Raw genomic sequence first — 13,527 nt, 5'->3', positions numbered from 1 at the left:
ATATTCATTTACAAATATGCACTGAAGATCTACTGTGTGCCGAGCAGTGTGGCAGGGCCTGTGAGGACCGCTGAGCAGAGTTGTCGCTGCTGGCCTCCCAGGGCTTCTGTTTAAGTGGGGACATGGCCATGAACCAACTAAGCCCAGAAATACATGTATACGCCCCAAGAAAGTCTGCAACTGTGCTGTAGCGGGGAGAAGGAGGCCACGTGGATTTCTTACTTCCAAGCTTCATGCATGTGTAAGATTTAAAAACTCTCTTATTAAATGCTAGCCATCTGCTTACAACAGGCTTACAGCAGTCCTTCAGGGTTGCTGTTCATCATTTAGGTTAAGAGCATCTTATAAAGTACTCAGGGCTTAGCCAGTTGCTGGGAACGTATGTATTCACTGCTACATTAAAAATGGAGAACCAGCAAGGGCCTCCTACAGCACAGGGCGCTCTGCTGTGGCAGAGCAGCCTGGATGGGAGGGGGGCTTGGGGGAGACTGGATGGCTGAGTCTCTTTGCCTGGATGGGAGGGGGGCTTGGGGGAGACTGGATGGCTGAGTCTCTTTGCCTGGATGGGAGGGGGGCTTGGGGGAGACTGGATGGCTGAGTCTCTTTGCTTGGATGGGAGGGGGGCTTGGGGGAGACTGGATGGCTGAGTCTCTTCACTGTTCACCTGAAACTATGACAACATTGTTAATCAGCTATATCCCAATACAAAATAAAAAACAAGAAAAAAAGAATGGATGTGTATTTCATGACCTCGGGAGCTCCAGAAGGATCTGGCTCACTGTGTACACCTTGCAGATACTCCCAGCCCCTGGTCTGGGGTCAGCTACAGAGAGCAGCCTGCTGTTTCTGTTGCCCTGGTGAGGGACGGCACCCAGGTCTCCCCTGCCCCGAGCAGGCTAACTCCCAAAGGACAGCAAACTCAGGGACATGTGCTACCAGCGGGAGAGCCAGGATCAGCTGCTGTGCAGGAGACAGGCTGGCCTTTCCTCTGCCACCCACCCTCATGTGCATTTCTCAGAGATGCGAGATGGTATGAAGATCCAGGGAATGAAGGCCAGAACACTGTCTCGTCAACAAGTCAGTGCTGGGCCATGAAGGGATTCATGGCCACAAAGCATGACACAGAAGCCAGGGCCCTGTCCTCTGTGAACCCTCAGAGGCAGCCGCTGAGCCACGCCAGGGCAGCCAGCCTTCACCTAGGGTCTGCCGCCAAGGGCAGTCCGGTGCCAGGGCCTGGGTAGAGAGCAGGAGCTTGTAGAGAGAGGGGGGGAAATGGACGGAGGGGGAAGGCACGGGGGCGCTCAGGGCACTGGGGCCAGGGAGGTACCAACGTCACAGAAATAAACTGAGTCCATCTTTCCAAGATGCGTTTGGCTCCTGACAGACCTGTTAGGGACGGGCACACCACCACTCACCCTCACAAACGGGACACTTTTCTATGCCTCAGCAGTTTTTGCAGACAACTAATTCCTAGGGACTCTCACTTCTGCCACTGAGACTCCATGAATTCACTGGCACCCTCTCTTCCTACATATAAAGTTTATGCCACATAAATACGTGTTTATGAGAGGCAGGAGGCTCTGTGAATCAGGCAGGGCCTTGTGAATTTAGGAATGAGAAATCAAATTCCAGCTTTTGTCATGTATCACCCAGGTTCCCTAGAGAGGACTGGCTGGCGTCTGGGTTGGCCTCCCAGTAGTGTCTGACTCTGTGTGACCCCATGCACTGTAGCTCGGCAGGCTCCTCTGTCCATGGGATTCTCCGGGCCAGAATACTGGAGTGGGTTGCCATTCCCCTCACCGGGGATCTTCCCAACCCAGGGATTAAACCCAGGTCTCCCGCATTGTAGGCAGATTCTCCACTGTCTGAGCCACCGGGGAAGCTCTGGGTTTAAGACCCCTTATAGAGAAAGCAAAGAGAACTGCGTGGCTTATTTTACAAGGTGGATGAGTCCACTACAGAATTGTCAGCCACCTTGTACATGGTACATACATCCTGTGCTCAGTAATACAAATGCATGCAGGCACAAAGACTGGAAACAAATTTTTATTTTCAGAGATCATTCATGTGTAATCTATGCCGTTGTTTTTGTCATTTTTTTGCTGTTGTTCAACAAAATGTACCGAATGAATATTGTAAATCATGCCAGAATACTTGCTCAGTGACAACTCCTGGATAATATCCGTATTTTTATTTCAGTGTCAGTAATAAAACGATCAAATGTGACTTTGGGGACTACCTGCCTCTGGCACAGGCCATCTGCTGTAGTGTTCAGTGGCTGTAGAGTCTATAGGGGTCCCCAGTCTATCAAGGAAAATCTTGGGTGAGGTTTTGTAAAAGGATGTATTTAATGAATATATTACTTGGTCCATTCCCCTCCCTAACCCTAACCCCCATCTCTTGGGATAATAATCAAGTTATAAATTCATCCAGGAGAACTGATGTGGCTCTGATGTAGTCACATACACAGATGTTCTGTCACTAAGATTATCCCATGGTATTACAGTGTACGGTTAAGCTTTCTGTTTTGTTTTACCTGTTGAAAAAAATAACAGCAACAACACAGCTGAGTGAATGGAAAGACACCTACATGACCCGCAGCTTTTGAAAACAAAAGTGACTCATACCTTCTAAATTCTAGGAGTTTGGAATTATAAGCCTTTTCTAGATGACGAACTAGAATGCCGATACCAAAAGCTACCTTGTAAAAAGTCAATATCTGGCTATTTTACAAGTATATTATGCCAGGAGGAGGAGAGAATGCTTTAATATCTGAGTCCTCTCACCTTGGAAAATTACACTCTGGTCATAATTTTTCTGTCTTCAGAATGGGGTTTATCCAGTTTTAAAGAATCTCTCTTTTAGAGGACAAAGCTTCTTCAAAACAGACAGCAAGCTAGTTTAATAGAAACTGAAGTGTATGTGAAACTGTAAGAGAAGTCTGTAGCAAGGATCTGAAATGGCGTGTGTCTGTCAGGGTGGAGAAGTGGAGATAAGTAGGCAATGTGTTCAACTAAAGCATAATGTCACAAAAGGTGCAGGTATTCAGGGTTGTCTGAAATCAGCGACATGCTTTCACCTGGATCTTCAGTGGCTTGGGGTTAGGGAAACAAATTATCAGAGCTATAATTCACCTTGTAAAAAAGCAGAATTTTGAGTAAGAAAGTATGAATTATAGTGCAAAGTCTGACTGCTTCAGACTGTTGGTGTGTGGCTCTGGCACATGCACATCATCATAAACTTGTAAGAAGGTTACAAATACTCTTTGAAAGGGAAGGTTTTGAAAACCTATTTTTTAAGATGGCCATTAATAGCTATCTCGCATACAGTAGGATGGACACAATAAAGGTAAGGACCTAGTAGAGGCAGAAGAGATTATGAAGAGGTGGCAAGAATACACAGAACTGTACAAAAAGGTCCTAATGACACGGATAACCATGATGGTGTGATCACTCACCTAGAGCCAGACATCCTGGAATGCGGTCAAGTGGGCCTTAGGAAGCATCACACTACGAACAAAGCCAGTGGAGGTGATGGAATTCCAGCTAAGCTATTTCAAATCCTAAAAGATGATGCTGTTCAAGTGCCAGCAAATTTGGGAAACTCAGCAGTGCCCAGAGGACTGGAAAATGTCAGTTTTCATTCCAATCCCAAAGAAGGGCAGTTCCAAAGAATGTTTAAAGTACTGAACAATTGCACTCACTTTGCATGCTAGTTGGTTATTCTCAAAATCCTTCAAGCTACGTGAACTGAGAATTTCAAGATGTACAAGCTGGGTTTAGAAAAAGGAGAGGAACCAAGGATCAAACTGTCAACATTCGTTGGATCACAAAGAAAGCAAGGGAGTTCCAGAAAAACATCTGCTTCATTGACTATGCAAAAGTCTTTGACTATGTGGGATCCAACAAACTGTGAGAAAGTCTTAAAGAGATGGAAATACCAGACCAACTTACCTGTCTCCTGAGAAGCTTGTATGCAGGTCAAGAAGCAACTGTTAGAACCTTATGTGGAACAACAGACTGGTTCAAAATTGTCACCCTATTATACGCAGAGTACGTCATGCGAAATCCCAGACTGGGTGAAGCTCAAGCTGGAATCAAGGTTGCTGGGAGAAATATCAACAACCTCACATACGCAGGCGATACTACTTTAGTGGTGGAAAGAGAAGAGGAACTAAAGAGCCTCTTGATGAGGGTGAAAGAGGAGAGCGAAAAAGTTGGCTTAAAACTCAACATTCAAAAAACTAAGATCATGGTATCTGGTCCCATCACTTCATGGCAAATAGAAGTGGAAAAAGTGGAAACAGTGACAGATTTTATTTTCTTGGGCTCCAAGGCTCCAAAATCACTGTGAACAGTGACTGCAGCCATGAACTTTAAAGACGCTTGCTCCCTGGAAGAAAAGCTATAAAACCTAGACAGAGTATTAAAAGGCAGAGACATCACTTTGCTGACAAACATCCCTATTGTCAAAGCTATGGTTTTTCCAGTAGTCATGTATAGATGTGAGAGTTGGACCATAAAGAAGGTTGAGCGCCGATGAATTGATGCTTTCAAATTGTTTTGCCTGAGAAGATTCTTGAAAGTCCCTTGGACTGCAAGGAGATGACACCAGTCAATCCTAAAGGATATCAACCCTGAATATTCATTGAAGGACTGATGCTGAAGCTGAAGCTCCAATCTTTGGCCACCTGATGCAAACAGCCAACTCATTGGAAAAGACCCTGGTGCTGGGAAGGACTGAAGACAAAAGAAGAGGAGGGCGACAGAGGATGGGATGGTTCGATGGCATCACTGACTCACTGGACATGAATCTGAGCAAACGCCCAGAGGTAGTGAAGGACAGGGAAGCCTAGGGTGCTACAGTCCATGGAGTTGCAAAAAGTTGGACATCACTTAGTGACTGAACAACAACAACATACAGTAGATGCTCAAAAAATATAGTTTTAATGAACACACAATGACTAAATCTCAGCCCTCGGAATCTCTTCTTTTGATAAACAGTGCAGTACTCCCGACTTGCCTGCCACTGCCAGAGGCCAGGTCACTGTTGATTAGTTTAGGCAAGTCACTGATGCTCTCTGAACCTCAGTTTTCTTAGTGGTGAAAAAGTAGGCACTCACACGTGTTCGCGAGAGCGTGAGAATGAAAATACACGGAAGCTGCCGTAAGGCACATGGAGCTCAGCCTGGTGCCTGGTGATGACCTAGAGGGGTGGGGGAAGGGAGGGAGGCTCAAGAGTGAGGCTACAGGTGTGCATACTCAATTCACATTGTACACCAGGACTAACACAGCATTGCAAAGCAGTTATCTGGGCTTCCCTGGTGGCTCAGACGGTAAAGAATCTTCCTGCAGTGCAGGAGATCCAGGTTCAATCCTGGGTAGGGAAGATGCCCTGGGGGAGGAAATGGCAGCCACTCCAGTATTCTTGCCTGGAGAATCCCATGGACAGAGGAGACTGGTGGGCTACAGTCCACAGGGTCGCAAAGAATCAGACACGAGAATGAAAAGCAGTTAAACTGGGCTTCCCAGGTGATGCTAGTGCTAAACAACCTGCCTGCCAATGCAGGAGACTTAAAGAGACTAGGGTTCGATCCCTGGGTCAGGAAGATCCCCTGGAGAAGGAAATGGCAACCCACTCCAGTATTCTTGCCTGGAGAATCCCATGGACAGAGGAGCCTGGCAGTCTACAGTCCACGAGGTCGAAGAGTTGGACACGATGGAAGCGACTTAGCACACACACTAACGAGCAAGTACTTCTTGCACTTCTGCTATAATATTGGACCTGAAAGACTAACATAGGGAAAAATATTACTTGTGTCTCGGGAATCTCTTCTAGTGATCCAACATGTTTCTTTTACACGTTAGCCACGTGAACCTATCCCATAGCCACGGAACCTATCCCACCACTTTCATCATGACTTTGGCTGCCGGGAAATTCAGAGCTATAGTCTAGATTTTTCAATGTTCTGTCTATCCCTATTTTACTAGTTGAGTCTTAGCCTTTCGTTTTTTATCTTTTTAAAAGTACAAGTATAATTAACTTATTATATTATTTTCAGGTGTGCCACATAGTGAATCGATATTTTTATACATTACAAAATGATCATCAGTGTTGAGTCTAGCTACTATCTGTCGCCGTACAAAGTCATTACGGTATTATTGACCATATTCCCTATGCAGCACATTACATCCTCATGGCTTATTTATAACTGGAAGTCTGTCCCTCCTGATCCCCTTCCCCTAATTCACCTATCCCTGTTTTCATCTTAATGGTGCTTTGATTTTTATCACTTTTGAGATTTTACAGTGAGCCTGGAATCTCTTCTGGAAGAGACAAGTATCAATCGTAAACAGAAAGATGAGCGCCTCCTTGTCTATGAGAACGTTCATTTCCTGAGGTCTCCATGCAATTCTTCAACTGTCTTTGAGGGGTACCCTCTCCTTGCAGGTCATCTTAAGTACTTTTTAGAGAATGTGCTTTAGCTGGGAAAATATAAACAACCAAGAGGTGCAATTTAAACAAAGCACTGCAGCGTAGTCATTGAACCAAAGTACAAGGCACACACTGAACCTAAAGCCAATGAAATTAAATCTTGCATGAGGCTGAAAATGTTAAGCAAACAGATTCAAATCCCCTAAGTGGCTATTCCTGGTGACTGCAGGGGAGTATCTGCAGTAGTTCAGTACAGCTGTGTCCTGCTTTGGGCAAAGCCAACATATGAAAAGCAAACTTACCCAACAGACAGATTGGGGTGGGGGTGGTTATTCACATCACAAAGGGATTAATGGAAGGGTTCCTTCAAATAGCAACCATCCCTGGTTTATTAGAATTCCATTTATAGAGATTCAATTTATACAACTCTCAGAAACACACTTGTTTCATGAAATACAATATACCTTAGGAGCTACAGCCGCATAAAAGGTTGAATTATTCTTCTTTCCCATCCCTAGGGTTCTGCACATTTTAGACGTTTGCCAGTGAAGTGTCAAATGACAAGCTCCATCTTAGGATCAAGCCATTCATATCCCTTATTTTTGTTCTCTCTCAAATTTAACGCTATTTAAAAGAATTGCTAATAGAAAGTATTTGCTTCCTAAGGATGTTCAGCAGCTGCCAGTCCTGTGAAAGCTGGAAGGAGAGAGGGGGAAGGTCAGTGACACCCGGGCAGGGCCCCTGGCAGCTGCGACCTCTGCGTGAGCAGAGTGCCTTCCCAGTAATCATACAACCCTGCCTCTCAGGGCTGTTTAGGAGGGAGGGGACACATGTATACCTATGGCCGACTCACGTCGATGTATGGCAGAAACCATCGCAATACTGTAAAGTAACTATCCTCCCATTAAAATGAATAAAGAAATTTAAAAAATACAATTTTTTTAAAAAGAAAGTGAGCTAAGGATGCTAGGCAGCTTGCTTCAGTAGCCAGGGGGTTAAAAAGACAGGACTTAGGTTTTTGAATTTATCTTCTTCCATCATGAAGATCTGATTTGAATTCACTGTTTTCTAAAACTGTGCATCCTGAGTGTTTCTCTCTCTTTTTTTTTAAAAAAATATATCTGTCCAAAACTTTTCTGAGTGGTATACTTTATTTTTCTTATTTTTTGGCCCTGTGGCATGCAGGATCTTCGTTCCCAACTGAGGACTGAACCCGCCTCCCTACCCTGTAAGCCTGACCACTGGGCCACCAGAGAAGTCCCTTGTTTTCTTTTGAAAACACTGTTTTTCCTAACGGGGCTGAAATTATTCTCTGAGTTGAATGAGTCAGGGTAGCGGGAGATTCCTTACGGAAGTGGCCAACTTGAACTCCAGTTCACGGCTCACTCCCTCTGCACAGAGCCTGGCAGTGTCAGAAGCAGGTATATGAAGTCTATGTGGCAGGAGGGGCCGTCGCATCTACTGTTCTACATGCTTTTCTCCCTCCAGGATTAAAGCCCGAGTCATCTAATCAACGTGGATGTGACCTAACAAACAGCCAAAGCTCCGGAGCTAACACGGCCCACCGTGAGCCCCGTTAAGCCAGGTGACAGAGCAGTGGAAGGAGGAAACCGCCCGCCATTTCCCCGTGGATGAGCGGGTCCTGGTGGACAGACGCCCCCCACCTCTGAGTGCACGTCCAGAGGAAAACAGTGTTCCAATACACATGGTCCCTCCTAGGTCCCCTTCCCCTCCCATCCGGAAGGCTTAATCTTGTCTACAGAGGCCCACATGTGATTCTGGATAGAATGAGTTGTAGTAACAAACACTGAAAGCTGGGGACAGCGAGGCAATGGAAAGCGTGGTGTGAGCGAGACTGGAGGCAGGGCCAGGCTCGGCATGCTTTAGTCGCACAACCGTGTCAATAATTCAACCTCTCTGAACCTCTAGTGTCCGACTCTGTGTGACCCCATGGACTGTAGCCTGCCAGGCTCCTCTGTCCAGAGATTTCCCAGGAAAGAATACTGGAGTGGGTTGCCAGGCCCTCCTCCAGGGGATCTTCCTGACCCAGAGATCGAACTTGGGTCTCTTGTGTCTCCATGTGGGATCCCAGGTGCACTAGTGGTAAAGAACCTGCCTGCCAATGCAGGAGACGCAACAGACTCAGGTTCAATCCCTGGGTCGGGACGATCCCCTGGAAGTGGCAGCCCACTCCACTGTTCTTGCCTGGAGAATCCCATGGACAGAGGAGCCTGGCAGGCTATATAGTCCATGGCGTTGCAAAGAATTGCACATGACTGAGTATATATATATATGTATATATATATACATATATGTATATATATATACATAAATAAATCACATTTATTATACTAACTTCATAACACAAACCAAATGAGGCATATAAAGCTGTTAGTATTATTGCTGCTGTCGTTTTTATGAAGGCATGAGAGGCTCTGATGTGAATACAAATGCCAGACTTGCTCTAAAGGAAATCTAGTGCCTTTGGAGAGTTTCTGAGGCCAGGAATGATTTAAAAATTAGGCTCCTTGGGCCAGAAGAGGGCATATGGAATCTTCTATACCCCAGATCTCCAATGTCCTTCCTGGGCAAGAATAGAAGTGACCTTCAGAGGTCACTGGGGATAGACCCATGTGGTATAAGAGGACACAGTCAGCCTTTTGAAAGGACCACCCCTGCTGTGGAATTGATTAGGAAAGACTCTAATGAACTGTTGAGTGATTACAGCTCAAAGGAGGCCGGCCCTTGAACCCACTCTAGAGAGAGGTACCCCAGTCTCCAAAGAGGCAATTCTGAAGCTGAATGTACAAAAGGAAATGGGGTATTGGCACACTTCCCAGTTTTGCTGCTGCTCCCCTGGCCCTAAAGTCAGCTTCTGCTTTCTGAACTTAAAAGACAAAACAATTTCAGACCCAAGAGCCAAAATACTAACATGAGAACCGACTGCGGGCAAAGATAACCCATTTTAATTACCTTCAGTATGATGCAGGGGTTTGCTCTGGTGTACATTATAATCCCGTTGCTTTGTAGGGTCCGCAGACGCAGGGCCAGTTTAAAGTCTTCTTCTTTGCTGTTTTCAGAAAGCCGATATTTGATGTAACTGTTTCCAGCAAAGCTGAGAGAAGTGTGCCCTGAAAAGACCATGACGAGGAGACATAGATACTTTGAACACCCAGAAACCAGAAGGGACCCGTGACATCACTGAACGACTACCAATCGAATTGATCAAACTCCGTGGAGTGCTGGCGGGGCACTGAGGACAAACGGTTGTGGATAAAAACTGGTTCTCCATTTCAGGCCACATTCCAATTTCAGAGTAAAAAATACTGAACCAGTCGGAGGCCCCACATCTGAGCTCTCTCACGTTAAGGGCAGCTTGGTCTGTTCTCCAACCTGGATTCTCCTACAGTCACTAAATTCCCAATTCCTGCTTTCTAAAATCAGCATTTTTAAAAGATATTCCTTCATGCCCACCCACACCACTTAGACACTTGAAAACTTTCACTTCCATGGAGCAAGGGAAAGAGAAACCATTTTCAAAGAATATCCACATTCCCCAAGTATGCTGATGCTGAACAGCGAACTTAGGTCATTTGCACAAGTGTTGATAAAGGCAGTGATACAAAGGAAGTTCAAGTTTTGTGCAGTCACAACTCCACACTGACCATGAATTTCAGGCTCCCCTGCCTAAAATGTTTAGTAGCTACCCACATCACCCAATTCTGAGTTCGTTCTCTCTCTCTTTTTTTTTTTTTTTTTTTAACTGCCTTCCACTTTATGTTTTAAGAAGCAAAGTAATGGCTGAAAAGCTGTCTCACTGGGGTGAAAGTGTGGAAATACACCAAAATGGATGATAATCATGGACAATGAAGAATTTTGCATACAGAAAGGAGAAGGGAGATGGGCACAAAGGGACACCTGAAGTTAGGAAAAGTGCCCTACTGCTACCCTGCAGACCCATCTGCGGTGCATACAGCAGGCGTGTTGGGGGTGGGACAGCGTAAGTATCTTAGAGAGTTAGAAGACTTCAAAGGCAAGTATGTGGATTCAGGGACAGCTCTGTTCTTGAAGTCAACTCTGAAAGAGCTTTGGCTTCCATTTTTAAGAATAGTGCTTGTCTTTGCAAAGCCTGAGTTTCTAGAACCCAGTGCTTCGCAAGTGCCTTGCACATACTAGATATAATAATTTTTTATTCCCACTGTAATTGCTATTATAATCATCACTCAACAAATATTTCTTGGATTCTAAAACTGATATCAGCGTGCTTATGTCTGAAATACATCCTCTACAAAAAGGGTTCTATTGGTAACAAAAGCGAACATGACTCTCTTTAGAGGAAAGAAATGGTAGAACATATATGAATCAAGAGAAATATTGAAATTGAGTGATGATCAGAAATGGAGGATCATCTGGATTGGAATAACACAAATACTGATTTTTTTTTTCTTTAAGACACAGAGGTGATCACCTCACCTTTCAGGAACATGCAGTTAGTTGTACATTTGCAGTGGGGAGTCTTACCTGGTCTAGGCTGCGCTTACCCTACAAAGGTCAACTGAACTGGCTCAGCTTCACTTTCTTTTGAGACGTATAGGCTCAGAACATGAAAGGCCATGCCACAGATATTCCACCTCCTCTGCCTAACCAACAGCCTTTTATTTTCTATAATTTCACACCCTTAGCATCCACATGGCACAACTGAAACACAGGCTATGGCCTCCCACTATATAAGGAACCCACAGGCATTGCATGTTTCCTGAGCACAGGCTGCAGCTGTGATAAATTCCAAGTATTTGAGGTGGATGCTGGCTGGGGTTCATTCTGAAGGAAAGTGTTACATCCAGACAGAAAGTCTTCTGGAAGGGCTAGGGCAGTGTAATTTACTCAAGGGCAAGGGCTTCCAGAATATGAATTTAGACCCTCATCATCCCACCGCGCTCTGCACCTGAGCACTCTCCGAGCTTTCCCGGTGGACACTGGCAGAGGAACGGTCTCCTGCTGGCTTCGTAACCAACACACTGCATGTCCCCTGGACACGGCTTCTCCACGCAAGGATCGTTGGCCCCTGGACACAGTCCTCCTGTGACAGAGGGGAACACACATGATCAGCAGAAAGGCAATCACTCTACACTCCGTAAAGTCCAGGAAGCACAGGATGGTTTGAGAACTGGGCTCGACAGGCTCTGAGCTGAGAGACAAAGTGCTGCCCAGAAGCAGGAAGGCCTGAGTGGGCTTCACATGGTGCAGGTGCCCATCGGGGTCTCTGCATCTCCCAAAGCTCACTGTCAGACTGAGGCAGGACGAGGGCAAAGAGTCAGTGGAGCTCCTCTTTTTAGGCTAAATCAAATATACTAAGGTTGTGAAGTCACTGGTTGCAACTTAAGCTGAAGAAAGATCATATGACACAGGCCCATTACTGTCTGGGGCTTTATAGTCTTTACTGGCTGGGGCTCCTGCATGTTGCTGCTGTTTGGTTGCTAAGTTGGGTCTGATGCTTTTGCCACCACATTGACTGTAGCCCACCAGGCTTCTCTGTCCGTGGGATTTTTCAGGCAAGAATACTGGAGTGGGTTGCCATTTCCTACTCCAGGGGATCTTCCAGACCCTTGGATTGAACCCACAACTCCTGTGTTGGCAGATGAATTCTCTACCACTGAGCCCCTAGGGAAGTCCTGGGGCTTGTGCATATTGGGGACCACTTGAATGCATCACTTCTGTTTAGATTTCTTCTACAACTCCAGGAGATGTTAGCTGTTGCTTTCAGAGGGAGGGAAAGAAGACCTTTATAAAGAAAAGTGACTCATTCTAAATCATGCAAGCACAACCCTCATTGATTCTGAATCCCTTCTGCTCCCTGCTATTGTATTGACTGGCTGTAAACGTGCCCCATTGGCTATCAAACATGGTAGAATTATCCTTGGCAAAGGAAGGCTTCCTTTTCACCTGTTCAATGTTCATAGCACAGTGAGATGAAAGGTTAATTCCTCAGAAAGGAAATTCTGGAAAGCAGATTAGCTGATTAAAGTAGAATTCAGGACCCAAGGGAGATTTTCAGAACTGTGAGAATGGCAAACACGGGTTCCCTGAAGGAAATGCACTTCCCAAAGGTCTTGGGTATTTCAAATGTAATTAGGTGAGAGTTTAAATGGTAAAAGACTGTAGAAAAGAAGACCCAAATTGAAAGCAACCTACAGCTGGGTTAGGCAGTGGCCTAAAGAAGCCCCTCTTCTCTGTGGACCAAGAACACACTGGATCTTAGCAGCATCTTTCCTCAGCAAGATCTGGTCCATTATTATCTTCCTTTCTAGCCCAACTCTTTCTTCCTCATTAAGCATACTGTTCCATTATACAGTCATTTCTTTGTCCAGGAGAAAGTGGACACTTAACGTCAATAACAGATAAACATTTTAGGAACTTTAATCCTGGAGGGGAGTGATGTAAGAAGCACCAGCAGACTCAGAATTCATAAATCCAGTTTTCCACCAGTTGAGAGCTCAGCCATAAAAGATACTCCTGGCAAGGATCCAGCTTACAAAGTCTTAGAAGATGAAGGGATTTTTAACTGAAAATTTGAAGTGATCTTCACAAATGGTTCTGAAAGACCTAAGTGCCCTGAAATATATCTTCCTCTGTTCGTTCCAAAAAAATCTTTATTCCTGCTGCGTTTTTATCAATATTTATGGAATTTAAGACAGGTGTTCAACCGCCTTATGATCTGTTTCAAGGTGCTTTTGATAAGCAGTTTTGGAATTTTTGATGCATTCATCCAACAAGGAAAAAATTTTCAGGCCAGTGAGGTGATAGGACTGGGCATATAAAGATGAAAACAAAAGTTATCCCATCTCTTCCTCCCCTAGGAAACAACACACAAACACATGGTTAGAATACAGTAAGGTAACTGCTTTGCTAGGGATTTGTGAGTACAAGGGAAGCCCTAGAGAAGGAACAATTGTGCTTCCTGGGAGAATGTCAAAAGTCTTTGGAAAGGAAGAAAGCATTTTAAATTCAGGTTTGAAGGATGAGATCTTCTGAGTAGCAAGGGTCTGTGCTTCTTGGGAATGAATCAACCAGGTGTGCATGCATGCTAAGTTG

General features: G+C 45.1%; 1 protein-coding gene across 2 annotated transcripts in view; it reads right to left on the bottom strand.

The window, feature by feature from the left end:
- FAT3 (FAT atypical cadherin 3) overlaps positions 1-13,527 on the bottom strand; it is a 622,988-nt gene that overhangs the window by 32,076 nt on the left and 577,385 nt on the right. For both annotated transcript variants that reach the window (XM_061120597.1, XM_061120607.1), the window contains exons 19-20: positions 11,381-11,515; positions 9,409-9,566 (exon numbers count right to left, since the gene is read on the bottom strand). In XM_061120597.1, the coding sequence (XP_060976580.1) occupies positions 9,409-9,566; positions 11,381-11,515 (293 nt within the window). The remainder of the gene's footprint in view (positions 1-9,408; positions 9,567-11,380; positions 11,516-13,527) is intronic.

The sequence above is a fragment of the Dama dama genome, chromosome 2 (assembly GCF_033118175.1).
Source record: "Dama dama isolate Ldn47 chromosome 2, ASM3311817v1, whole genome shotgun sequence".
In the NCBI taxonomy this organism is placed as follows: domain Eukaryota; kingdom Metazoa; phylum Chordata; class Mammalia; order Artiodactyla; family Cervidae; genus Dama; species Dama dama.
The sequence above is the reverse complement of the archived record's forward strand: the minus strand, read 5'-3'. Positions and strand labels throughout refer to the sequence as shown.